The sequence below is a fragment of the Fistularia commersonii genome, chromosome 17 (genome assembly GCF_037954325.1).
Source record: "Fistularia commersonii isolate RoL2024-O1a breed Wild chromosome 17, RoL_Fcom_v1.0, whole genome shotgun sequence".
NCBI classification, from domain to species: domain Eukaryota; kingdom Metazoa; phylum Chordata; class Actinopteri; order Syngnathiformes; family Fistulariidae; genus Fistularia; species Fistularia commersonii.
This window is the reverse complement of record NC_141300.1, coordinates 2,148,879-2,171,828: the sequence shown is the minus strand read 5'-3', so window position 1 is coordinate 2,171,828 and position 22,950 is coordinate 2,148,879. Positions and strand designations below refer to the sequence as shown.

General features: G+C 47.5%; 2 protein-coding genes across 3 annotated transcripts; one reads left to right on the top strand and one right to left on the bottom strand.

Moving 5' to 3' along the window:
* Positions 1 to 2,805: 2,805 nt before the first annotated feature.
* LOC147224727 (mucin-2-like) lies at positions 2,806 to 12,204 on the bottom strand. Its single transcript, XM_086163661.1, has 29 exons — positions 12,141 to 12,204; positions 11,800 to 12,061; positions 11,598 to 11,712; positions 11,188 to 11,278; positions 10,896 to 11,020; positions 10,589 to 10,805; positions 10,316 to 10,441; positions 10,121 to 10,235; positions 9,888 to 10,038; positions 9,693 to 9,806; positions 9,517 to 9,586; positions 9,278 to 9,421; positions 8,888 to 9,052; positions 8,713 to 8,807; positions 8,474 to 8,600; positions 8,141 to 8,396; positions 7,995 to 8,047; positions 7,799 to 7,902; positions 7,532 to 7,683; positions 7,308 to 7,446; positions 7,041 to 7,151; positions 6,391 to 6,570; positions 6,018 to 6,257; positions 5,762 to 5,918; positions 4,685 to 4,798; positions 3,705 to 4,510; positions 3,559 to 3,612; positions 3,124 to 3,177; positions 2,806 to 3,072 (listed from the first exon to the last, which is right to left on the bottom strand). The coding sequence occupies exons 1-29, from the start codon at positions 12,202 to 12,204 to the stop codon at positions 2,806 to 2,808; spliced, it is 4,668 nt and encodes a 1,555-aa protein (XP_086019787.1).
* Positions 12,205 to 16,503: 4,299 nt separating this feature from the next.
* Positions 16,504 to 22,397, top strand: saal1 (serum amyloid A-like 1). Of its 2 annotated transcripts, none has more exons than XM_086162882.1 (13): positions 16,504 to 16,645; positions 17,962 to 18,161; positions 18,937 to 19,038; positions 19,169 to 19,252; positions 19,354 to 19,433; positions 19,511 to 19,570; positions 19,691 to 19,755; positions 19,893 to 20,064; positions 20,136 to 20,218; positions 20,311 to 20,496; positions 20,672 to 20,823; positions 20,932 to 21,024; positions 22,109 to 22,397. In XM_086162882.1, the coding sequence occupies exons 1-13, from the start codon at positions 16,642 to 16,644 to the stop codon at positions 22,184 to 22,186; spliced, it is 1,359 nt and encodes a 452-aa protein (XP_086019008.1). In that variant the 5' UTR covers positions 16,504 to 16,641; the 3' UTR covers positions 22,187 to 22,397. The 2 variants fall into 2 exon arrangements, with proteins under 2 accessions (XP_086019008.1, XP_086019007.1); XM_086162881.1 differs by having other exon boundaries at positions 19,640 to 19,755.
* Positions 22,398 to 22,950: the final 553 nt, after the last annotated feature.

Genomic DNA, 22,950 nt, shown 5'->3' with positions numbered 1-22,950 from the left:
GTGGTTTGTTTTGTTGGTTCCGATGTGACAGGCGTAGTAGGTGGCAATGTAGATTTGGTGGACGTGTGTGGTCTTATTGTTGAGGGGGCCTCAGTAGATCTGGGTGTGGTTTGTTCCCCAGACGGTGTAGTAGGCCCTGTTGTGGTTGTCTGTTTTGTTGTTGGAGGCTCTGTCGTCCTGGATGTGGATACAGGGGTGCTTGGTCCTTCAGTTGTTACAGGAGGTCTAGGTGGTAAGGATGTAGATTCTGTGGTTGTGGTTGGCTGTTTTGTGGTTGGAGGTGTAGTTGGTGGGATGGTTGATTTTGTGGTTGTGGATGATTGCTGTGTTGTTGGTGGCTCGGTAGTCTTGGGTGTAGACACTGGTATGCTCGACGCTGAAGAAGTACCAGGTGGTCCAGTGAGTGGTGTTGTAGACTCTGTGGTTTGTTTTGTTGGTTCCGATGTGACAGGCGTAGTAGGTGGCAATGTAGATTTGGTGGACGTGTGTGGTCTTAGTGTTGAGGGGGCCTCAGTAGATCTGGGTGTGGTTTGTTCCCCAGACGGTGTAGTAGGCCCTGTTTTGGTTGTCTGTTTTGTTGTTGGAGGCTCTGTCGTCCTGGATGTGGATACAGGGGTGCTTGGTCCTTCAGTTGTTACAGGAGGTCTAGATGGTAAGGATGTAGATTCTGTGGTTGTGGTTGGCTGTTTTGTGGTTGGCTGTTTTGTGGTTGGAGGTGTAGTTGGTGGGATGGTTGATTTTGTGGTTGCGGATGATTGCTGTGTTGTTGGAGGCTCGGTAGTCTTGGGTGTAGACACTGGTATGCTCGACGCTGAAGAAGTACCAGGTGGTCCAGTGAGTGGTGTTGTAGACTCTGTGGTTTGTTTTGTTGGTTCCGATGTGACAGGCGTAGTAGGTGGCAATGTAGATTTGGTGGACGTGTGTGGTCCTATTGTTGAGGGGGCCTCAGTAGATCTGGGTGTGGTTTGTTCCCCAGACGGTGTAGTAGGCCCTGTTGTGGTTGTCTGTTTTGTTGTTGGAGGCTCTGTCGTCCTGGATGTGGATACAGGGGTGCTTGGTCCTTCAGTTGTTACAGGAGGTCTAGGTGGTAAGGATGTAGATTCTGTGGTTGTGGTTGGCTGTTTTGTGGTTGGAGGTGTAGTTGGTGGGATGGTTGATTTTGTGGTTGTGGATGATTGCTGTGTTGTTGGAGGCTCGGTAGTCTTGGGTGTAGACACTGGTATGCTCGACGCTGAAGAAGTACCAGGTGGTCCAGTGAGTGGTGTTGTAGACTCTGTGGTTTGTTTTGTTGGTTCCGATGTGACAGGCGTAGTAGGTGGCAATGTAGATTTGGTGGACGTGTGTGGTCCTATTGTTGAGGGGGCCTCAGTAGATCTGGGTGTGGTTTGTTCCCCAGACGGTGTAGTAGGCCCTGTTGTGGTTGTCTGTTTTGTTGTTGGAGGCTCTGTCGTCCTGGATGTGGATACAGGGGTGCTTGGTCCTTCAGTTGTTACAGGAGGTCTAGATGGTAAGGATGTAGATTCTGTGGTTGTGGTTGGCTGTTTTGTGGTTGGCTGTTTTGTGGTTGGAGGTGTAGTTGGTGGGATGGTTGATTTTGTGGTTGTGGATGTTTGCTGTGTTGTTGGAGGCTCGGTAGTCTTGGGTGTAGACACTGGTATGCTCGACGCTGAAGAAGTACCAGGTGGTCCAGTGAGTGGTGTTGTAGACTCTGTGGTTTGTTTTGTTGGTTCCGATGTGACAGGCGTAGTAGGTGGCAATGTAGATTTGGTGGACGTGTGTGGTCTTAGTGTTGAGGGGGCCTCAGTAGATCTGGGTGTGGTTTGTTCCCCAGACGGTGTAGTAGGCCCTGTTGTGGTTGTCTGTTTTGTTGTTGGAGGCTCTGTCGTCCTGGATGTGGATACAGGGGTGCTTGGTCCTTCAGTTGTTACAGGAGGTCTAGGTGGTAAGGATGTAGATTCTGTGGTTGTGGTTGGCTGTTTTGTGGTTGGCTGTTTTGTGGTTGGAGGTGTAGTTGGTGGGATGGTTGATTTTGTGGTTGTGGATGATTGCTGTGTTGTTGGAGGCTCGGTAGTCTTGGGTGTAGACACTGGTATGCTCGACGCTGAAGAAGTACCAGGTGGTCCAGTGAGTGGTGTTGTAGACTCTGTGGTTTGTTTTGTTGGTTCCGATGTGACAGGCGTAGTAGGTGGCAATGTAGATTTGGTGGACGTGTGTGGTCCTATTGTTGAGGGGGCCTCAGTAGATCTGGGTGTGGTTTGTTCCCCAGACGGTGTAGTAGGCCCTGTTGTGGTTGTCCGTTTTGTTGTTGGAGGCTCTGTCGTCCTGGATGTGGATACAGGGGTGCTTGGTCCTTCAGTTGTTACAGGAGGTCTAGATGGTAAGGATGTAGATTCTGTGGTTGTGGTTGGCTGTTTTGTGGTTGGCTGTTTTGTGGTTGGAGGTGTAGTTGGTGGGATGGTTGATTTTGTGGTTGTGGATGTTTGCTGTGTTGTTGGAGGCTCGGTAGTCTTGGGTGTAGACACTGGTATGCTCGACGCTGAAGAAGTACCAGGTGGTCCAGTGAGTGGTGTTGTAGACTCTGTGGTTTGTTTTGTTGGTTCCGATGTGACAGGCGTAGTAGGTGGCAATGTAGATTTGGTGGACGTGTGTGGTCTTAGTGTTGAGGGGGCCTCAGTAGATCTGGGTGTGGTTTGTTCCCCAGACGGTGTAGTAGGCCCTGTTGTGGTTGTCTGTTTTGTTGTTGGAGGCTCTGTCGTCCTGGATGTGGATACAGGGGTGCTTGGTCCTTCAGTTGTTACAGGAGGTCTAGGTGGTAAGGATGTAGATTCTGTGGTTGTGGTTGGCTGTTTTGTGGTTGGAGGTGTAGTTGGTGGGATGGTTGATTTTGTGGTTGTGGATGTTTGCTGTGTTGTTGGAGGCTCGGTAGTCTTGGGTGTAGACACTGGTATGCTTGACGCTGAAGAAGGACCAGGTGGTCCAGTGAGTGGTGTTGTAGACTCTGTGGTTTGTTTTGTTGGTTCCGATGTGACAGGCGTAGTAGGTGGCAATGTAGATTTGGTGGAAGTGTGTGGTCTTAGTGTTGAGGGGGCCTCAGTAGATCTGGGTGTGGTTTGTTCCCCAGACGGTGTAGTAGGCCCTGTTGTGGTTGTCTGTTTTGTTGTTGGAGGCTCTGTCGTCCTGGATGTGGATACAGGGGTGCTTGGTCCTTCAGTTGTTACAGGAGGTCTAGATGGTAAGGATGTAGATTCTGTGGTTGTGGTTGGCTGTTTTGTGGTTGGCTGTTTTGTGGTTGGAGGTGTAGTTGGTGGGATGGTTGATTTTGTGGTTGTGGATGATTGCTGTGTTGTTGGAGGCTCGGTAGTCTTGGGTGTAGACACTGGTATGCTCGACACTGAAGAAGTACCAGGTGGTCCAGTGAGTGGTGTTGTAGACTCTGTGGTTTGTTTTGTTGGTTCCGATGTGACAGGCGTAGTAGGTGGCAATGTAGATTTGGTGGACGTGTGTGGTCTTATTGTTGAGGGGGCCTCAGTAGATCTGGGTGTGGTTTGTTCCCCAGACGGTGTAGTAGGCCCTGTTGTGGTTGTCTGTTTTGTTGTTGGAGGCTCTGTCGTCCTGGATGTGGATACAGGGGTATACTTTGTGGTAGAGGTTGATTGAATTGTTGGAGGTTGAGTTGATGGGGTCATAGTGTTAGCAGTCGTTACAGTTTCACACTTACAACACACCCTTATTTTATAGTTGAAGCACTTTTTATGAATCTGGTCTTCACTTTTGCATATCAACCCATATTCTTTGTCACAAGAAACAACTTGTCCAGTTTCCGCGATAAAGTCATCAAAGTTGAATTCTGGACCATCAGTCCATCGACAATCAATTTTTTCTGGGTTTTTACATATCTTTTTCCCACTATTTGTAATGTTTTCATATGTTTCCCAGTCACTATGGTCTTTGTTTGGGTTATGTTCATCATACCACTCTGACCATATACATCCTTCAGTACATGGGGTTGTGGACGGTGTGAAGGTTGTTGTTGAAGGCGGATTTACGGTTGGAGTTTCCCTTGTCGGTATTGTAAACTTTGGGGTCGATGTCTTTGCGGGTGTTGTTAGAGGTCTTGTTGTTTGAGGTGGAGTTGGCAGGGCTGTATATTTAGTGGTTGTTGTCTCCTCAGGTGTTGTAGGAGGTCCAGTTGGTGGGATTGTAGATTTTGTGGTTGTGCTTGTTTTTTCTGTTGTGGGATGAGTGGTTAGGGGTGTTGTTGAAGATGCGGTTAAGGGTGGAGTGGCTGTAGTTGTCGATGTCGGTGAAGGACAAGGGTTGCTTGTATTTGTCACTGTTCCATTGAGGCATATTTTCTGGTAACATGTCCCCATGTTGTCATTAACATACTCAATGATGTCACCCTCTTTGTACCTTTTTCCATTGTAAAAACACCCATCACATTCTTTCACACATTTCTTTTTGTCCTCATCAAAGAGGGGTTTGTCCTCTGGGCATTGGGGATAACAGCCTGTGGAGAACAAAGTGCAAACCAGGACTTGTTATTCCTTTCCAATGGAGAAATTAACAGTGGAAACGTTCTGTATTTTTCTGTTACTCTGACACACTGAGTGACATTTTTCAAGTTTAGTATCATCATACAGGCTATAGGCGTTGAAGTGACCACTGTGAATTGGCCTCTTACCTTCCAGTGTGTTTATATTGGGGACGCAGATAGCCTCTGGATTCAAACAGGTTTTGTAGCATGGTCGGTGACAAGGCTGGTAGAGCAAGGTACAGTTGGTGTCGCATAAGATAGCTGCAAAGAATACATGTCAGATGTACTGTGACCATCGTCTATGACCAAACAGTGATGATGTAGAAGATGATGAATAACATTCCCACTGACACCATCTTGATTATATATAAGGCTTGTGCTAAAAAAGTGCAATACAAAGATAGCCCTCTAGTCTGCCTGGAGAGCATTTGGCTAATGTCAGTGGCTCTCCTAATCTTTGTATCCCGCCTGGTCATACAGCTCGGCAATCTTGGGTATTTACCTAATGCCTTGGCACTTACTCAAATGGTTATCAATTCTCCTAGCCAAGGGGGATCAATAAAAAAAGGGCTCTTAACTTAAATATTCCAATCCCATGACCTCGTTGACTCTAGCCAAACTTACATAAACTCTAGACAGATACGCGTGGTGAACTTATGAACTCATTACGTCAGAACAAGTGCGGTAGTTCAGATACTTAACCAGCTTGAAAATGGAAGAGATCATTAGCAGGAATTCTTTACCGTATTAATTTCAGGTAAAAGTAATTTCTGTTTGCCCCAACATGGCAAAAACAACGAGTAGTTTGTCAGCGACAAGTTGTTTATCAACGAGGAGTCATTTGTCAGATGTGGTTGTCTCCATGGTACTTTTTTCATGAACCCCAATAACACTGAGCATTTATATCCTAACCGCTTCCCTTTGTCATAAAAGAAATTTCCCTAAGAACCCAACTTTGGGTGAATGAAGACTCCCTCCTGGCTGAACCTGCTACATGTTCTCCCCTTCACTTGGAAAGGAAGGGGCGAGGTGAGCTGTGGAAATCTTCAATACCACCTTGTGGCAAAAGCATTTCTTCATCTCAAACTATAAAACAGACCGTCGTGAATTTCCGGTATCCATTTTTTAACTTCGATTGTGGCAAAGTATTTCTGTGTGGTACGTTTTCTGAATAGAAGTCAAACCCCGAAAAACAGACGGACGGCCGAACAACCTGTAACTTACGACATAACTCGGGGCCTCTCCAAGCAATGCATACGCCAGCCTCACTGCAGGCCTGAGCGTAAGCCGCAATTGCCGTGCAGAAACAAACACAGTCATCTCCGCTGTCACAGGCGCACGAGTCCTTCACACAGTTGTCATAGAATGGCTTGGGCTCGACCTATCCAGTCCAAGTATGTGAGGGGAAAATATGAACATAGTTAATCTTATTCAAACACTGGATATGAAGTGGCTGCCTCGAAGGTCGCTCGGTCATTACCTTGTCATGACAGGATTCAAAAATCTTCTCGTTTATTTTCTCACACTTTGCCTTTGCCCAGTGCTGCCGGTGAGGTCTGACCTTACACGGATCTACAGTTGTGTTCACATCAGGGCACTTGCTGTGCACTTTCCAGCTGTTGCCGAACTCTAGAGCGCTGTTCACAACCAGCTGATCCTGGGTGGTGAAGTCGTTCTGCCCGTCGTCGTCAAAATCCCCGCACAGACCACAAACCTGTCCCTTTTTCACCGGAACAACATTTGCAAGAATTATTAGTTTGGTTCACGAGGAAGAAGCAGGTGTTCATGTATACGCTTCACACTGATTTCATGTTCCCATCAGGCACTCTGCAGGAGGCGGTGGCTGGACTCACTTTGTGCCGCGGATCCAGAATGATCCGGACGGATGTCTCGCGATCCCAGAGCACGATCATACCCACGTCTGATTCCACCGCCAGGTACAGGCCGAGGCTTGTCACTTTGTACCCGATTTCTGTGCCGTTTCCCAGGTCCACCACTTCGTACTTACGTTTCGACAGTTTGATTTCTGTGCGCTGGAAATGCCAAGGAGATTTAGGTTCTTTCCGCTGGAATTTCATGTCAATAATGATGTTCATAAAAGCCCTTGCTGCACAAAGCTTTACAATATTAACCAAATATACAATATTTAGAAATCATTAAACTGTTTCGAAGCAATCGTGTTCTGCTTTTTCCTCCGACTACTCTCTTTAGGGGTCACCACAGTGAATCAACCTCCTCCATCTAACCCTAGTCTCTGTCCACAAGGATCAAATAATACTGCTGACCATAGGAGGTGGAAGATCACGTGATGAATAATAATATGACCACTACAATCTCTACTTCAACTAGGAAGTAGAAGAAGAACACATTTACACAAACATGCAAATATACAACAGACAAATGAATCAAACTCAACAGCAAAAATTTACAGTACACTTTCACAAAAATTCTGTGGCATCAAACACCGTCAGTGTCACCGTGCAGGTATAGGCAGTTCTCTCACCCCTAGGTAGATTCGGACCGTCTTGGAACACGTTGTCCCGGTGGCTCCACAGGGGACGTTTTCTGTCATAACGCCAAAGTTACCCAGGGCCGTATTGTTGCCGCAGTTGTTCTTAAAAAGGAAACCATTCAACATTAACTGTTTGTCTTGTTGACAGCAAAGATGTTCATCTGATTCATAGCTAGAGTGCAATATGAACAAAAAGAAAGAGATAGAAAGAAAGACATTTATTTTACGACATTGATCCTTTTTTTCTTGTTTCTCTACCTTGACAGCAATGTAGCCACAATGTCCCTGAAAGCCGTACTGTTGCTGATCAAATGTGGTATAATGACCGCTCCCATAAATCACGCAGGTTCCTGGGCACATCTCATTGGTGCAGTTCCATTTTCCACCTCTGCAGGTGCTGCGTGTGTCCAGAGCGGGAGGTATGTGGGTTAGAACTGGGTTAAAACACTCAAGGCGTGGAAACTTGTCATAGCACAGCATACCAGTTGTTGCACTTGTTGAGAATGTTCATTCCGGTGGGGTAGAGTTGTCTGTTGTGTTCGCAGGGACAGTCGTCTTGTCGGACACAGTCACCACTGCCGTTGTCAAGCAGTCCGTTCGGACACTGGCAGCCAGATTCACACTCAGTGGCGTCCTGAAGAGAAAGAGCGACCACGGCGCTGACACGGCTGTTTGGACTGCTGTGACCTCTCACTGTGATTTGCACGCAAAATACGATGGATGCGTAAAGGCTCGCGAACACAACTCACACAGTCGTCTCGGTCAGGATTCGAGCAACTGGGTGCGCATTGCACGCCAAGCTCCCCTGCGCCCGCCGCGGAGCAGTTGAAGTATGTTTTCTGCGATGAGCACACTGCGGAAAGAAGGAACGCGCAATTTCACCCGCGATGTCAACAAGTGGTTCGGCTCGGCACTGAAACCAGACAAACAAAACGGAAGACCTACTCGATGAACGAGATCTCCACGAGTGGCAGTGAAGCCTCCCGTTGTTACACACACTGCAAAAGACACACAGACAGCAGCAGATGGATCGTACAACGTGGGTAACTTTGCTGTGGTTTCCACAGTCCGGCGTGGATCGCCTGTCTCACCAGTGGTCGCCCTGGATGCTGATGGACCTTCCAGGTTTGACGTAGCTTTCCTTGTGGTAGCATGGACATTTGGCTTTGGGGACGCAGACGTTGTCGTCGGTCAGGTAGAGGCCCTCGGAGCAGGAGCAGCCGTCCACCGGCAGGAAATCAGAGGTGCAGCTCTGCTGCTCCGAGCCCAGTGACTTGCAGGTCAGCTGGCATCTCCGGTGCTGGTAGGAGAAGGTCTGGGAGGCTGGGCAGCTCTTGGCATCTTTATCTGTAACAGGAACAGTATTAACAGTGGTTGTTTGATGGCGAGTGGTTAAAGTGGGAGCTAGAAAAGGAGATCCTCACCACACACGCTCTCTCTCCAGCCCGTCAAGAACACCCCTTTGACCGAACAGGCCCGAGCGTACGAGGAGAAGACAGCGCACAGGCAAGATTCGCTCTTGTCACAGTTGCAGGCAGCATACATGCATCTCTGTTAGGGGAAAAAAAAAATAAAAATAAAACACAGTCAAGAGACCTGCGGGGTTGCGGGTTCCGAGCAGAACACTCGGATCAACGCCGGAGAGAGAAGTGATTGTTTTCACCTTATAGTAGAACTCAGGATCTACCGCAGAGTGGCACTGTGCGAAGGTGTTGTTCCTTTCAGTCAGCAGGGCGCACCAGTGTTGGGCATACATCTCTGGGGACAAATGAGTCACATTTGACGAAAAATGTGCAAACATCAAACTGTCAGAGTGGGGAAAAAAAACAGCTCTTTACCATTTTCCATACTGAGGGAGCAGGGGTCATCCAGTCTCTCCATTGTGTCTTTGCAGTCGGCACGGATTTTCCAGGTGTTTGCAAAAGTCACTGCTGTCCCCTCTACAATCCCCTGCGGCGTCGTCAGGTCGTCAAACAGGACCATGTTGTAATTCCCACACAAGCCTGGTGAAAACCATTACTTTGAGAGGAGAATGGAGCATTTCTTGACATAACGATCAAAAAAATTCCTCGCAGGTGCCTTTCACAGATATATCAACATTTTAATGACGATTTGTCACATTGAATCTTATACCTATTGCTGGGCAACTATCCCAATTTCTTGACAAAAGCGTGCATTCAGATCTGAAATATCTGAAATATCTTCATTTCGGCTCCGGGTTAACTTACCGCGCGTCTTTGCTCTGTAGCTTTGGTCGAGAGTCAGGTAGACCTGCATAAGGGGCCTGTGCTGGATCTGGACATGCAATCCGAAGTGGGTCTGGAGCATTATGTGGAAGGACGAGGCCTGGAACACGTTGATGTCGCCCTTGGCTGAAACAAACGTAAACGGCGGAGCGGTCGGCCCAAGTGTGAGGACAGTGCAGGGGGTGCACATATTGAGTGTCACTTTTTGACAGCAGGATCACCTGATTGGTACGGCAGCCTAACGGTCTGCTTGTTCTGCTTAACTTCCCCATCAGATGTGAACATCAGTACCTGAATAAAAAACAAACAAAACAAAGACAGATGGCGCCCGGCATTGGAATCAGTCTGTTGATCTTCATCAACAACCCACGACCAACATCGAACAACCCCGACTCACGTTATTATTTTCACTGCCCCACTTGAATTTCAGGGTCTTGAGACAAGTGTCGTAACTGTGGTGTCCACACCGCACGAGCTGGACCAGGATTCTGAACTTTGGGCTTGTGTCATTCTAAAGCATGAACAGTACGTGTGCAGTTAGAACATACGGCGTTAGTTCACTTCCAACCATGCAGAGCAACGACTGGTCCACCTTGTTCTCCACGTTGGCCAGGGTGTAGAAACAGTTCCCGTGGAAGGTGTACGCTTTTCCATCAAAGGTAGTTAGGTATGAACCCTCCTCCAGTGCACAGGTGGCAGGTGTCTGCAGACGCTTGCAGTACCATTTGCCCTCCGAACATGTGCTGCGGGCCAAGCAGGGTGGTTCTGAGACTCAGGGATGTTTTTATTATTTATCGATAAGAAGAAAATGCTGTGTAATAGTACCAGCTCTCCTTGTCCTGCTGGTAAACCTCCCCGGAGTTGTAGATTCTGCCGTGCTTGCACTGACACTCAGACGGAACGATGCACCCTCTCATGGAAATATCATCAAAGATGGTGCCTGGATTGGACGAGACAGGGGCGGGTTTCACGAGCGAAACACAAGAAACGTAACACAGGGGTTTACGCGCGGGGACTCACCGGGAGGACAGAAGCAGCCGTCAATCGGGTGCTCCTCGCACAGAGTATTGGTGTCCCGGTGTGTGCAGGATTCCATGCAGGGGGAGCCGCTCTCCTCGTAGACCATGTTGTACGGGCACCATTTACCTGTGAGGATCATGGGGAATTATAAATAATGAAAGCATGGATCAGAGAATTAACGAGTTGGCACTGCAGCGTTGTAGCTTTCATGGTGATAGCGGTAGAGGGGTCTTTGAAGACTGAATCCTAGTTTAGCAAACAGAGGTGCTTTACCGCAGAACACCGATGACCTCCAGCTGGGCGGCTGCCCACCAGCGTGGGAACACTGTCGAGAGAACTCTGCAAGCGTGCCGCAGACACACTGTTGGTCGCTGCGGTTGTTGCAGGCGCACATGTCCTGGGCGCAAGCGTTGATGTAAGGCTCAGATTTGATCAGGTCGGTGCAGGGGCTCCAGGAGTCTGAGAGCAGCAGATCCTCGCAGGCCAGTTTCTGGAAGCGAGCATAGAGAGACTTCAGAATTTAAAAAACAAATCCTTCAGTCTTCGTTGCAACCGATCATCCGGGGTCGTGCAAACTCACAAACTCCCCGCAGGATGTCAGCGGGGACCCATCCTCCTCGTCATCCTCGTAGGGATCCTCGCAATCGTCGTTTGGACGGTGAACCCTATGCATGTTGCCAAACTCAACGTGGCTGATGAATCGACCTACATGTGGGAACCATGATGAAGTGCAAGATGAACAGAATGGAAGGTTAATACATCAAAATCTCGCAGCCTTTAACTTGACACCTACAAATCCCTGCCATGGACAAGATGATACATGTGCAGTGCATGGCAGGTTAAATGGAGTATCAACCAAGTAATCAACCAACCGTCGCTGATCATCTCGCTGAGGAAAGGATCGCCGTTGAAGTCGCCGCAAAGTCCGCAGGTGTGAGTCGCATAATCGCTATCGAGCTCAACCTGCGTCAGGAACAGAGCGACAGGCGCTGAAAAATAATTTCACTCTCGGTAGAAATGCAATAATTCATTCTTTCATCGCGAGGTCATAATGGGGGGTCAAAGGGCAATCCGATCACAGGGGCACATCCTGGATCATCCAACCATTCGCCCTCTCCCTCAAACCAGCAGAGAATTTCAACTCTTCAGTGAACCTGCTGACTGGTTTTGGGGCTGAGGGAAGAAGGCGGAGAACCTGGAGAGAACCCATATAAAGAAGCCAGGCGAGAGCGAGGTCCCCATCTCATGTCATGGGTTCCTGGCTCCAGGTTGGTGACTTTACCAGGACTGCATTGTCGCGATCCCACTTGATATCAATGCCAACTTTGGATTGCAGCTTGATGTAAGCGCTGTCTCTCTCAATCTGCACTCCACCGTTGTGGTACGGGGTTGCTACCCTGAAGGAGCAAGACACCAAAAGAGCGTTACAACCAAATATAACCGGCTCCCATCGGGGTCGGGGGAAGCCTTGTCGTTCAACTCACCGCTGCCCGTTGACGGCGACCGTGTCGTTGGTGAGGTGGACGGCAAGGTCACTGACGGTGAAAACAATGTAGCTGACAGTAGGGGTTGCATCGTCTTCGCTGCCGCTCCTCCTCATGCGCACAGAGAACTCGGGCAGGGACGTGCGGCAGTCGGAAACCAGGTTGTATTCGCAGGTGCCGGCGAACTGGTAAAAATCCCCGTCGAAGGTCTTGAAGTGGTGCTGCCCCCAGGTGCTGCAGATGTTGTTCACATGGTTGCGCACTGTGGAGGATTTAAAGGGAGACGTCAGAATCCGTCGAAAATCACGGCTGAAATTTAAGGGGTGGCGTTCCCGTCTTACCCAGTCGGGTCTCAACCTCCGCCAGCAAAGCCAGGAGACACGACCACACAGGTGACCACCTCATACTTTCAGCCCGACGATCGATGTCGGATCACTCCTGACTGCCTTTTTATACCAGAGAGGTTGGACTTTTATTACCGTGGAATAAATGTGCTGGATGGACGTCTGATGCCCTCCAAGACACCTATATAATCGTGCCTACATCCTCCTTATTTGTTGGCTGACCAAATATGATCGTAGGTCAATTCGCGAGTAATAAAGCCGGAGCGTCGACAATGGCGCCTCTCACCTCAGACTTTTATTCCTTCATTTGCATGAAACTCTTTGAGGTCTGGCTTCAGACTTGATGTCTCAGACAGAAGACGTCATCAAGGAAGTCCATGTATTCCACGTAGTCCGTGTATCCATGGAAGTCCATCATCAAGTCCATGTATTTATGGATGAAAAGCCCTGATGTTATATGACGGTTCAGATGTGATATATTAGATAAGACATAAATAAGAGTGGAACAAATATATACATATGGCTTGTCTCTGTGCGGAGTCTCCATGTTCTCCTGGAGGTTCTCCATATTCTTCCCACAACCCAATTCACTCTAAATTGTCCACAGGTGTGAATGTTGGGTGGGATGGTTGGATGTTTGTACGCATAGCCCTTGACTAACAGCCGACCCTGTGAGTGACAGACGATTGACCCGACCCTTTGAACGGTTTCAGCGGAGATTGTCATCCTAAAAAAACACCAGCAGTATCTAGCACTGCATTGTGCGACATGTAGGTGTGTGAGATGTTCTACTGTCGGTTGACTGCGTCATCAGCTGCAGGTCAGTCATTCACTGTGTCCCTGATGTGCACAAGCAGATATGGCAGATATTGTTTTCCAACGCGTCATTGCTTGGAGCTCTTCTGCCACAGCAACCAGCTTATCAAAATATGCTGTGGAATGACTTTCGCTAGCCATGGCAACAAAACCCCCACAAAAAAATCTGTGTTAGGAAAGAGTCCGAGGGGTATTCAGCAGGCTCCGGAGCTTTGAACCTCAATAATATCTGTACCAAAAACCACCATTGACATTGACGCAACTACTTTTGCCATGTAACCATTGGCAACCCCCCACCCTGATAACACAGACACAAAAAATAGGAGGAAATGAAGATGGAAATTTGAGCAAGTCTCCCCGCAGCCTTGTTTAAATAACGTCAACGTCTATATTGAGATACTCATCTCCGTCAGGACTGCAGATCATTTGTTCTTAGTTTGAGCCTCAACAACAAAACAACAGCGAAAAAAAACCCACTAGTGGCATTCCACACATCAGCTGAAGTGGACTCTAGGTGTCCACAGGTGTGTACAGATGCCTCAGCGCACTTGATGGAAAATTAGTAAGATACTCATAACACTCCTCAGTCCTGTAATGACTATTTACACAAGATTAGCTTTACAACACAAATGTATGTTCATTTTGCACGCTCACAAACATGTGTTTCTTCACGGCTCCTCCAAGTGCAAACAGGGCAGCGGGCCGCTCCCACACCTGGACAGCTGTGGGCCGTGGGCAGCCGAGTGAATCCTGGCCGACAGTCATCGCTGTGTTGACCCAAGGAGGACAGGACGAGAACCAGCAAAAGGCTTCGCTGTTGACATACGCATGAGGAACATGCAGCGCGAGTCACTGAGCGTGTCGGGCCGAGAGGATCCCAGGCTAGAAAGCAACTCAGACGTGAAGCAGGAGGTTTTTTTCCTAAATGTCAAGCTGAGTTTGTTTCCCACTCACAGGTGACTCTGCGGATCATTTTGTTCCTGCTGCAGGGAAAAATAAGGGAAAATCACAGCTTCCTGTTTTGGAATGGAGATCAGTTGATGCAGTGTATGTTTATCCTGTATCAAGTTTTAGATTTAATCCTACTTTAAGGTCACGTGACCTTAAAAACTACATTCCCTCAGGACGTTTCATCCGAGGTGACCTCATTGTGGACCACTTCAATATCCTTACTGCGTATGGTATTCGGTTGCCATGGCGTACAGGTTTGTTTACGTATAGACCGCTCAATGTATACGTATTTATGTTTATAAAAATATATAACCAACAGCTTTACGTTTCCTTTTTTAAAATGAAATTCCAAAGTGACTGCTGTTGATTGGATTGAAACATGTTCAGGTCATCCTGGTTCCTCAAATTTCCCCCCAAACTTCACTGCTGATCCGAGCTTTTCATATATCCCTTCTGCAATCTAAGGTTTTCTTGTCATCCCCCCCTAAAAAATCATATCGTATTTTCCTGAGCATAAGGCGCACTGCATTATGAGGCGCATGATAAAACATACGGTATATAAAACCAAACCAAAAAAGCCACTTTAATCGAACTTTATTCAACTCATTCTGTCCTCTCACTTTGTTCCTTCGGACACTGTTTTTGGTCTTCTTTACTTAGCACAGTTCATCTGCTTGCTTCCTCCACTAGCGTACCATCGATTCATTCATTTTGAATTCCTTCGCGGCTGCTCTATTTCCATCATGTACTGCGTGACTGATAGCTTGGAGTTTGAATTCAAATTCACAAGTATGTCTCTTAACAGGTGCCATTTTTGGGGGCCCTATACACACACACAAATGTTCAGTAATGCACAGTACGTACCACTATTACAAAAAGGGGCAGAGGTAAGCTTGCTGCGTACTATTTGCTGATTGGTTTATCATTGCCAGCGATACCGGACACCTGAAATTACTGTAAGGTTTGAACAACGTTGTATTCAAGCGCCACATAATTAGCTTTCTAACGTTGTCTAACGTTGCAACCCATATTCAACCTCCCGTGTCAGGTGGGAACAGTCCAACGTGGCTTACCATAGTCACACTAAAACATTTTGACAGATTTTTTAGAGGAGTGTACCACATGTAATTGGTTGGAGGTCAGTGAGTACAACAAGTATAGAGCCCTATATAAGGTGCACTGGATTATAAGTAACATGGCCGATTTTTGAGAAAATGGAAGGATTTCAAGTGCGCCTTATAGTATGAAAAAAATACTCGGTATTTTTCACTTAATTTGCAGCTATTTTTGTTCTCATTTTCAACATAACTGCTATTTTCATACCTGCTGGATTGATGCTTTTAAAAAAATGTGCTTTTATTTTACTATTTACTTCGGATTTAATATATCTTTTTAAAAATCTGCATCAGAATGAAATTTCAGCCTTTGGTGTGGCCATGTACTGCAAAGTGACGACGCCCGTGATCGAAAGAAGAGGAAAAGAAACAACCCAGCGGCCACCTGGGGGATAAACGTCAAAAAATGATAGTATTAGTGTATTTTGAATAGTTATTATCATTAATATCATTTTGAATAATTAATTATTTCAAAATACTTTTTTTTACTCTGAGTTCAGCAGTCTTAATGGCTTGCAGGCCCTCAGGCTCTGAACCATACAGAGATGCAGCTGGTTAGCATGGTTTCTATGGTGCCTCTGTTTAAGGTAGGTCTGTTTATCCGCACAACCAGGAACTTGGTGCTGCTGACTATGTCCACTGCTGTGTCGTCGATGGGGAGTGGTGTATGACTGGGCTGTAGATGCTCCACTCCGTTCGAATGTTTCATCTCCTCCCTGAAAGCCAGGTCTTCGTTATCCTGTATAAGGCCCACTGGAGTCGTAGAGCAGAGTAGAGTAAAGATACTTTATTGAGCCTGAAGGAAATGAAGAAATAGTGTCGTGTCACGTGCATACAGTGGAACCTTGACTTACAAGTACATCAACTTATGAGTTTATCAGTCTGAGATGTCGCTCAGTCGATTTGTTTTGCGATCGGAGCCCAGATCTCAGTTAGGAGCAAGCTGGATGAGTTTGACACGGCTGCCGCTGTCCTTAAAGTGGCATTTAAAAATAATCGGATCCATCGCCTGCTAGCCCAGAGAAAATTATGGAAAAACACGAGCGAGGTGTGCGTGTTGTGGACTCATCCGGGAAGAGATAGGGAGGTCGTTGTCGGTGAGATACAGAGACGGAGAGCTTCGTTCGTGAGAAGGAAGGAGATATTTACGGGAATCTGGTGTGGCAGACGGCGAGAATGTCGGCAGACAAAGCGTGGGAAGTGTCGTTCAAAGCGGTTTGAGGGGGCAGTTTGATGATTTTAAAAAGAGGAGTGGCATTCACTCCATTGCTAAATCAAGTATTGCAATAAAATGTCATTTTACATACACGCATACTAAGTTACAAGGTCATCTTGGAAGGAATTGAACTCGTAAGTTAAGGTATTACTTGACTTACGAGGTGGTCAGGTGGTCGTAAGTGGTGATGTTACCTGCGGTTTCGTCCTCCCGCCGCAAGGCGGCGCTGTTCAACCCTCTGCTCCTTTCCCGACCACGCAAAGAAGACAGAGCGCCTGTTTTGGTTTCCCACCAAATGGGGGGCTGTTTCAAACTGCGTCCCGACTCCGAGCACCGGGTTCCCTCATGAGATCGCGGCTCAATTCAGCCGGATATATCGATTATTTCCCCGGCGGTCGCCATGGGTGAGTCCGCGGTGAAATGTAACAATCAAGCGGCCGGTGAACGCCGGTTACCTGGACCGAGGTCGCCGTTTAGCCGCTAGCTTAAACCTCAAGTCGACGTAAAGTTTGTACGGCGGCTCCCGGTTTCCAGCCCGGGAGATGGCAGCTTTCAGGCGACGCCTTAGGGGTTTAAATGTAATATTTTCGGGCTTACAACAAACCAGAAGCTGAATTTTCAACGAAGTTCACACAGCTGCGACGCTAACAGCTATCAGCGGGTGTATAAAGCTAACACCGGCACAGGCTGTGAGTCCCAGTTCAACCCTTAGTTTGATCCATTTACAACCCTAAATATATGGAACTGAGCTCTGCGGGCAAGTAAAGGGGGTTTCCCAAATAATGAATTCACATTTCAGGTTAAATATTTAACATAATATGACCCATCGCACCCTGAATACGCTCTCCTCTCTCCCCTCAGGGGCGCAGATCAGCTTCCCCCCCTCCCCCTCTGAAACCACCATTCTGATGAATCCATGAATCCCCCCATATTAACAGTAACAACTACCTTATAATCACTTCTTCAACAATATGTCTTCATCAAAATGTTACCCTCCTCTTGTGTCACTACCTGCTCCCCATCAATGATATACATCCCCACATAACATAATGTGCAGACTCTTGTATCTACATTGTACTTTACCCATATGGAATATTACTCCACTGAATTGCACGTTCTGTGATTGCATTGTGATTAATATCCTGTTGTCCAGGCTTTGAGAATTGATTTTATGTGCGAACAGACTTTGCAAAATAGAGCTGATTCTCAATATCTGCACAGATATGTTCAGTTACACAACAGATCATGTAACCAGATAATAACTTGTGTCTCTCAGTTGAGTCTGATATTCAATACATACATTGTGATGAGCTCTTCTTTTTTAAGTATCTCTCAACAAAAGCAGACCCTTGTAGTGGGAAACAGATGGGTTTGTTTTCGATGACTCAAAGTATTTATTGTCATTTGCCAGGAAATGTGTTTCACTGTACAGTGACATTCTTAGTTTGCTGTCCACAGTGAAGCCAGATAGTGTGACAGGTTGTTAGTCGTAAGGAAATAGGTAATTTTGTAGAAACAAAACAATATCAGTAGGCTTAAGAGGGATAGTTTTGGCTGCAGGATCGAGTCACACGTTCATTCATCCAAGATGTAATGTTAATATGGATGTCAATCATTCCATGTTTCTTGTTGCTTTCCAGCAGCTTCTGCAATCGCTTTTAATCATGTCTAACAACTACATCATCCGTCTTTTACTTTTCTTCTGATATATGTACCTCAGACTGCAGCGGTGTTATTGTTGAGGACGGGGAGAACGAGACGTCCTCACCCCCGGACGGGAGTTCGTCTCCCCTGATGGAACGTAACCCGTCGCCGCCGCCAGAGTCAGCCGATGGGGACGAGGGTGTAGAAGCGGACGCCATCGGCGACACGGTTTACAGCAAGCACTGGCTTTTCAGCACCTTGACCCATCTCATTCAGGTCCGCAGCGAGCCGGCATAACCCGTTACAGTCGGTAGAAAAGCGTGGAAACAACAAATGAAGGCAATGTACTCTGCTCAAAAAAATAAAGGAAACACTAAAATAACACATCTTAGATCTGAATGAATGAAAAATTCTTATTAAATACTTTGTTCTTTACATATTGAATGTGCTGACAACAAAATCACACAAAAATGAACATTGGAAATCAAATGTATAAACCCATGGAGGTCTGGATTTGGAGTCACACTCCAAATGAAAGTGGAAAAACACATGACAGGCTGATCCAACGTTGATGTGATGTCCTTAAACATACTAAAATGAATCAATGTTGCTTCCTAAGAGGACAGTTTGATTTCACACAAGTGTGATTGACTTGGCGTTAGATTGTGTTGTTTAAGTGTTCCCTTTATTTTTTTGACCAGTATATTTTAATTCATATTTGTAAACATATAGAGATAAAATACCCTAGAATTGGTCCCATTTCCTGACGCCATTGTGATTTTTATACATGATAGCTGACTTTTCATCAGTCTTGTATTGACAATTTGATAAAGCCAAAGTGTTGTGGAACCACCTGTCGAAGGAACAACCTGATACATGTTCATCCATGAGCTCCAATGTGGACCATCTACTGACATCTGACATCAAGTGGAGAGCGTTGGGATTGAAACCCCCGAGTCACGACACGTATTCCTTCATTCCTCTCTACGTGTTTGAGGGCAAACGTGAACTCCGTGTAAATGTTAGTTGTAAAAGAATGCTTCCCTTTCAGATGGTCACCAAGTCCACAGAGGAGCCAAGTGAAGGCCAGACTCAACTCAGCGATGACGAGGAGGAAGATCTGTGTAAACTGTGGGACATGGCCATGGACAAGGTGGGACTGTGCTCACCGTGTTTTTCTTCCGTCGTCTGGAATCATTCAATAAGACCCGACATATGTTGAAGGCCCTCAGTGTGGCCTGGCCAGAATACCCCTGTCTGATCATCATTCCATCTGTGTTTAGGATGTGGCCGACTTGCTGCAGGAGTTCAAAGCGGCGGACATTTTTCTAGGAGTCATTTCCAAATCTCGCTGTCCGCGTCTCACGGTGAGCCCACTTGCTGGAACTCAACCCCGGGGCAGCCGTCTGTAAATGTTGTGAGCTAAAAGTCTTCACAGGGTTTTTTACCTGCTTGCTTTTCTTCTCAGGAAATCTGCGTGGGAATCCTGGGAAACATGGCCTGCTTTCCGGACACCTGCCTGCCTCTCAGCCAGAACGATGACCTCTGGTAGGTGCCGTCCCGGCTGGACTTAAATCTGTAGCGTCCATCCATGTTGTCTGACGCTGTACCTTGCCCATCCACAGCGCTGTGCTGTTGCTCCTCTTAGGAGATGCCGACCCTCCAACCCTCTTGGAGACAAGCAGGTGACATTTGGCGTGCTTGTGTTTGTGCGTGCAGCAAACAGATGGAGTAATATCTGCCGGTGCTTGCAGGTTAGTGCTGACCTGCCTCTCTCACAAAGACACCGCGTCCCTCTGGCTCAGACGAATCCAAGAGCAGGCGTCGGTGCGCGGCAGCCTCCTCTTCATCATGTGCAGCTCTACCAACGGTACATTGCTTCGCCGCTCATCTCACGAGTGCGTTGTGGATGAAGGAAGAGTCGTGTTGTTAAAAAAAAAGTCAATCTGTCTGACAAACGTTGGTCGTTCTGCCGCCGACGTTCCCCCACGCTGTGTCCTCCAACAGCGGACCTTCTTGAGAAAGTGGGAGAGCTGGTGGACCAGCTGTTTGACCTGGATGAGGAGTTGATGAAGGACTGGGTCACAGCGCAGCGAGGAGAGGAGAGCCCCGACGGCCGTGTCGATGGAGGCCATCTGGACTTGGCTTCGTGTCTTCTGGAGGCGGCCAAGCAGCTGAGGTACGGAGGCGTGAGGACAGCACGTATGTACCGACGAACACCCGTCGCATTATTTCAAAATGTTTCCGCAGGTCGGAGAGTCCAAGCGGACTGGAAGTTTACCTCCACGCCATTCACCTTCTAACTACGGTAGAAGAAGGCGCTCAGAGTCTCGGTGAGATAAGTGGGCACGCTCTGATAGCGATGGATCAGCATGTCCACCTTCCACGTCACTAGAGAATATCTACTTTTGTTTTTCCCCTCCAGCCTCCACCGACGGAGCAGGGCCGGCGCTGTGGGACTTTGTGCGCACGGTGGTGTGCGAGGACCTCTGCCAGGCCGGCGACCTCCCGGTCCTCCTGCAGGAACAGAAGGGCCTCCTGGTCCAAGCATTTGCCGTGTTGCAGGCTCTGTGCAGGAGCCAGGATCACTGGAGCCGGAAGAAGGACACCAGTACGTTTCCCTCTGACCTCCCCTGCCCCCTCTTCAGAGGATGCTCTGAAAGAGAACGTCTTGGGATTCCGAGGTTCTTCTCCCGGTCGTTCCCAGATCAGGATCCGGCCGCCGGTCCCGGTGTTGTATTTCTAAGCAGTGCCTCGTTGTAACGGACCGTGTCCGTCGTCTCCAGGCCTGCCTCTGGTCGGGACCGTCCTGCGCGTCATCCAGCATCTCCAGCAGACGGGGTCTCCCAGCCGAGATCATCCAGCAGACGAACAGCTCCAGGCTCTAGATGAGATCACCGCCGAGTTACTCGCCGACCTCTGCCTCCAGATACCCAAGGTGACATCAGGGCTCTCCTGATCCGGCCCATCATTTGGGATCCGCTTGTTGGAATTCCAACCCGCTGCAGGGCACGGCCTCAGTGTGTGCTCTCTGGTGTCTCACAAGGACTCCGTAGCAGATCTGGTGAAGGGAGGTCACCTGACAGACAAAACCTGTCTAACAGCCGCCAGCTCGCTGCTCCCCAACTTTAAGGATTCGGTAAGTGTCCTTCAGAAAGGGTTTTCTTCAGGTTCTCCGCTGTCCCAACCGGTCTGCAGGTTGGGACAAAGACTCCTACTGGAGGTGTGAATGAATGAATATGCTTCAGCTAGACTGAGAGTGTAATTATTTTATACAGGATTTTGTTTGCAGTAAATGAAACACTTCAAAACAGAAGGTATTACATACACACACACACACACACACACACTTCTGAGTGCATCAGCTTAGGACTTATCCGAGATCCGAGCCGTCGCTCAGTGGACGTTTAGCTTTGTGATCGGAGCCCAGATCTGCATTAGGAGCAAGCTGGATGAGCGTTTGAGACCAACGTGACCGCCGGGATCCATGAAGTGGTGTTTAAAGGCAGTGAGACGCACCGCCGCTGCTAGCTAGCTGAGAGAGAATCATGAAAAAACACAAGCGAGTTGCAAGTGTCATGGACTTGTCCGAGAAATCGTTGTCGGGGAGATACGGTGATGGAGAGCGTCGTCGGTGAGAAGGCAGCAGACATTTGCAGGGACAGTAGGTATGTGGACGGACGAGGCGTCGGAAGTCGTTCAAAGCCGGTCGACGATGGTTTTAGAAAGAGGACCGGCTTCACTCCATGCAATAATGGAGAAAGAAAGTGAAGTTACATTTAGCATAGCATTGTAGCATAAGGGTGGAGCTTGTAAGTTAAGGATATGAGAACAAAAAGCCTCCTCCGCCAGCACTGACATCTTGGTCCAATCTTAAAGGTAAATACACTTCATAAAACCAGCTTATTTCTTTACTTTCACTTTTTTATGTATTTTTATATATAATTTGTTATCTATAACGTTCTTTTTTTCCTATTGAAAAACTAAACAGAACCAGGGGGCTGGAATGGATTAATAGCGTTTCAGTTCATTTTAACGGGCAAATTTGATCCGCGAGCAAATTGAGTGACGAGCTCGCTCAACTCCAGCGTCTTCAGTGATGGAACAGGAACGCAGAAGCTCCGGGGGATGAATTCAAACCAGGCCGTCCTCTTCGTCATGGTCGGGGGGGAGGAGGCCGGTTTGTGTTGAGAAAATCAACCCCCGCGCCTTTCACTCTGCAGTTTCAGCACCTGCAGTCGATGTTGTCGGAGGCCGATCCCCGGATGGCAGACGAGCTGAGGAGACGCCTCCCGCTCTGAGGAAGCCATGTTGGGCACGTGCAGACCAGGACCGGGACCGGGACCGGCTTCAGGTTGGGTGTTAGTGGCTTCGGACATCACGTGACCACACAATCCTGTTTCCACTCCTGGTTTAAGATTTTTCTCTGAAAGAATGAACTGATTTTTTTTCTTTTTTTTTAAGACATTTTGAAATAACCATAATAGTAATAAAAAGAAATGAGCATTTCCATGAATTTGCAGCTTTAGTTTCTCTGACTTCCGATACAGTGTTTCACAGCCTTTTTTGAGCCACAGCACATATTTCAGATTCAAAAAATCATGGCACACCAACAAATAAACATGTCAAAAACGTTTTTAATGAAATAGAATGAACCTGTAGTCTTGGGCTATTTCTTACACAGAGCCAAGTATTTCTTCTACGATGACTTTTCAGGTAGGTTAGTTTTAATGTCTGCCACGGTTTAGCCATGAGTTCACCAACTTTGTAGCAATCCAACTTTCATCGTATTCTCTTGAGCTCACCTTTTACTTTCGTCGACTACCTAAGCGTTCTCCTGGCTCAGTATCTGCTTCACGACTGGAGGGTCCTGATTGAAATAAAATATTTATCCATGGTGTACCACTGTCGCTGTCTCACTCCAAGCATCGCTAAGTCCTCTGCTGGTTGAGCAGCAGCAGGTAGAAACACAGGTTCGTTCACCACCTGTTGCCTTCTAGTGGAACACCATTTACCATAAATTCTGGACTATAGAGCGCATCTTTATATAGGCCGCACCAATTAA

What these genes read in the sequence shown, in the direction of transcription:
- LOC147224727 (XM_086163661.1), bottom strand. Translation starts at nt 12,204, where the DNA reads ATGAGGTGGTCACCTGTGTGGTCGTGTCTCCTGGCTTTGCTGGCGGAG. An exon ending in CGGCTGCTTCTGTCCTCCCG is followed by an intron (nt 10,236 to 10,315) that starts GTGAGTCCCCGC and finishes CGTCCAATCCAG; the next exon opens with GCACCATCTTTGATGATATT. An exon ending in TGGCCAACGTGGAGAACAAG is followed by an intron (nt 9,807 to 9,887) that starts GTGGACCAGTCG and finishes TTCATGCTTTAG; the next exon opens with AATGACACAAGCCCAAAGTT.
- saal1 (XM_086162881.1), top strand. An exon ending in CTCGCTGTCCGCGTCTCACG is followed by an intron (nt 19,253 to 19,353) that starts GTGAGCCCACTT and finishes TTTTCTTCTCAG; the next exon opens with GAAATCTGCGTGGGAATCCT. An exon ending in TCTGCCTCCAGATACCCAAG is followed by an intron (nt 20,824 to 20,931) that starts GTGACATCAGGG and finishes GTGTCTCACAAG; the next exon opens with GACTCCGTAGCAGATCTGGT.